General features: G+C 37.7%; 1 protein-coding gene across 1 annotated transcript in view; it reads left to right on the forward strand.

Moving 5' to 3' along the window:
- The window catches only part of LOC108240020 (F-BAR and double SH3 domains protein 1), a 52,201-nt gene that overhangs the window by 46,593 nt on the left and 1,771 nt on the right, over positions 1-3,837 (forward strand). Inside the window, exons 17-18 of the mRNA XM_037977541.1 lie at positions 1,225-1,325; positions 3,177-3,284. Of these exons, the coding sequence (XP_037833469.1) occupies positions 1,225-1,325; positions 3,177-3,284 (209 nt within the window). The remainder of the gene's footprint in view (positions 1-1,224; positions 1,326-3,176; positions 3,285-3,837) is intronic.

The following is a 3,837-nucleotide window of genomic DNA, read 5'->3' on the forward strand; positions in this document are numbered from 1 at the left end:
GTTTACTGGCTGCATAGTTACATGTTTACTGGCTGCATAGTTACATGTTTACTGGCTGCATAGTTACATGTTTACTGGCTGCATAGTTACATGTTTACTGACTGCAGGGTTACATGTTTACTGGTATATGTTTACAGAGCATAAGATTACATCTTTACGGATATATGTTCCCAAACTTATATGTTTACACACTGCAGGGTACAGATACTTAAAACTCACTTGCACGATCTAAACAAATGTGCCAAGTTGTATTGTTTGGACTTTTTTTACACTTTTGGTTTTTCCCACTGAAAGTTGACTGTGACAGGAAGTGAAACTTTCCATGAGCGCAGCTGTGTGTTATATAAATCACTAAAATGGTGCAATAAAAAAATTGAGCCTTTTAAGTGTACCTCATTGTTTGTGTTTCGAACAAAAGTATCAATATCTTTATTTCCACTCATTTCTGTTAGATTTATTTTGAATAACTTTATTAATCTTACCACAGTGAATGTATTGATATGCTTCAATTTTCTGCTGTTTTACTGCATCAAAAATTGAAGTATTACATGAAAAAACAACATGCTGGGAAAAAAAGATGTAGTGGTTACATCCTTTTTTTTGGAAATAATTACTTCTCCACCACAAAGCTCTGATCTATGGAGTCCCTAAGAGGACAGTGGTGAAAAAATATTTAAAATTAGGTTGTGCGCACTAGAAACTATCTGGTGGGCATGGGAAAACGTTTTTGTGGGCACACAATATTGTCTTGTGCATACCAGATAGTGAGGTGAGTAAAGTTAAATATATCTGTTGTCCACACGGTGAGGTGCATACAATTAAATGTTCTTGTGATATCCACACTATGAAGCACTATAGACATTTGTGAAAGAAATATTTAAAATAGTTTTATTTGTGCACATGGGAAACTATCTGGTACACATCGGAAAGATTCTTGTGGGCATGCAATAATATCTTGTGGCCACCACATAATCCTATTGGTAGCACACAAACTAAATGTCCTTGAACTCAGAATAGCTCCAAAAGAATATTTAACCACCACCGTGAAAACACAAAATATACCTAATAATGTCATCCAAGAACTCAATGAAGATAAGGTCAAATTTATATCTGTTGGCAAAACATTCCAAATGTAATCTGAGATCATTCTAAATTAGTTTGAATGATTTACCTTGTAATCATACAGAAGACAGATTGTGATCAAACTTCAGTTTTCTGTTTCAGGTGTTGTCAGAGCTCTGTACTCTTACCAAGCTCAAAGCCCAGAAGAGCTTTCCTTCCAGGAGGGGGCGCTAATCCACTTGATCTGCTGTCCACACAGTGAGGTGCATACAGTAAAATGTCTCTGTGGCGTCTACATGATCAGGTACCTATGGTAAAGTGTCTTGATGCCATTCACATGGTTAGGTGCATATGGTAAAATATCCATGTGTTGTCTACATGGCGAGAGCATACGGTAAAATGTCCCTATGCTGTCTACACTGTTTGGTAAAATGTCTCTGTGGTGTCCACACGGTGAGGCGCGTATGGTAAAATGTATTTGTAGTGTTCAAACAGTGAGGTAAGTATACTTAACAGTCTTTGTTTTCTCCACACAGTGAGGTCTGTGTGGTAAAATATCTCTTTGCTGTCAACACAGAAGGAGTTGGTACAATAAAATGTTTATGCTATCCAAACCCTCCGTAAACGTCCCCTTCAAACTCTTATCCTCAGGTTTTACATACAGATGGCCTTAGCGTCTCAGCAGGTGTTAAAGTGCTGTACAGAATCTATTTTAAAACAGCTGTGATGTCTGTTAAAAATTACCTGAACATGTGGTTCAACCTCCCATTCTGAATTGGATTAAGATGACTGTACTCCCCAGGATACTATACCCTATGCAGATGCTGCAACTTAAGATTAGGGTTAGGGTTAGGCATGAGTTTTTTTTAAGATATTGAAAGATCTCTCAAATTTAATATAGCATGGAAAGACACCTAGATTAAAGATTAAGATGTTACAATTACCAGTAGATTTGGGCTTACACTACATCTGGGCTTGTAATGCACAAATAATATCAAATTGGCTTAAGCACTTCCTGCATCAGGAGGAGCCTCTAGTCAATGCATGGTGCTCCACCCCATATCTGTCCTCAGCCTCATCTCATCTACTATCAGAGAACTCCCTGTAGAAGTTAGGAATAACTTAATCATGGTTAACGTACTTGGGGTGTGGTGGGAAATCACTAACCACGCAGGTCCGAGGGAATTTTCATCCGCATTACAAGCCCACGACCCCTAATTAATAAGGCTTTCCTCACAGGCATAGTAACAAATATCTTCAATGAATGGTATCTAACTAAGCTAGGATTTCTTTCAGACCTCTTTGAAAATTCAAAGGAATCCAAAATGAGTATGACATACCAAATAATTCACTTTTTCTGTTTTTCTTCTAGTGAGGCATTTTGTAAAATCACATTTTATATTCCTAAATGATCAACAAACTCTAAGCCCTACTGAAAGTTTTCTACCTAAATTTGATCCAACTGTCCTTAATGATAAGAAATTCATTTCTCTGTTTTATGGAAAATAAATCTCCTTTACCATTGTCTATATTGACTAAACCAGCTTAACGCAGAGGCTTCGGTCAGACGCCTTTATGTTTGCCAAGACAGAATTTACATGAAACAGTCTATAATATTTTACAGTGAGCGCATGGAGCCCCTCACTTTTTACACAAAATTAATCCTCAGGTTTCTCCCTTTAGTTAAAAGTGTTAAAAAAATAAAAAAAAAGGAAACATTTATCACTGTATCTGGCAATGTCAATTAATATGTAGCTAATAGAAAAATATTGCTATGAAGCTCACCTCAGTTTTCAACAAGACAGTTGCTATCTATCCAGTGTTGTTTCTTTTGGGTACACCTTCAGGGAATCTTTCTATATCCATTTCTCAGTTACCTTAATTTGTAAACTTGTACTTGTAGTAAGGCGTTGTATCCTTTTTCAGTGGATTCAGGAGAAATATTTAAGGTCTTTCCTTTGGAACATTTAGATGCTATTTTGAAAGGTAATCCAAATATCTTCTATAATGCGTGGAATCCTCTTGTTGATTCTGTCTGTGCTGTCCAAATGGGCATTTCTCCCACTGTGTGTTCAGAATTTGTCTTTGCTGTGTCTAACCATGCTTCTTTGCAGGTGGATGATGGTTTTTGGGAAGGAGAGCTGGACGGACGAATCGGTCTTTTCCCATCTTTGCTGGTAGAGCTTCTCCATAATGAAGAAGAGGAGGCAGAGGAGAAGGAGGCGAGTTTGAATTCAATCTGCAGGTTCCTGATTTAAAAGCAACCTTCTGTGGCTTCTGACTGGTGTTGCCTGATGGGAAATGTTGAAGTATAGTACCAGTGGCTAAAAATGATTGGATACACCCAATTTGCATTCTATAGTGGCTCAGAATGATCTAATTCAACAGCACACTATTACATATTAGAATTTAATTTATTTTTACCTTTAAAAAATCTAATACAATGGTTTAAAAAGGCACCTCCTGCAGAACAGTGCCTCCACTTGTGTGGAGTGCTAGATGAGCCACCAGCCTGCACTGAACAGTCCACAAAAAAAAGAAGAAAAACACGTGAGAATGTGAAGTATAAACAAGCCAGTGTGGTGTCAGAACCTCCAGGTTTTTGCGATGTTGCGATCGCAACTATTAACTCAAAATCAAGCAAACCCTGCGAAATCGCAACTTTGGCCAAAACACCACAACTTTCCCGCAACTTTAACCCAATATTTATTGTTTCTACAGTGATTCGCCACCGTTTCTGCGGTCTAGTCTCTTCTTTGTGGGTTTGTGTAGTGT

The sequence above is a fragment of the Kryptolebias marmoratus genome, linkage group LG9 (genome assembly GCF_001649575.2).
Source record: "Kryptolebias marmoratus isolate JLee-2015 linkage group LG9, ASM164957v2, whole genome shotgun sequence".
NCBI lineage: Eukaryota > Metazoa > Chordata > Actinopteri > Cyprinodontiformes > Rivulidae > Kryptolebias > Kryptolebias marmoratus.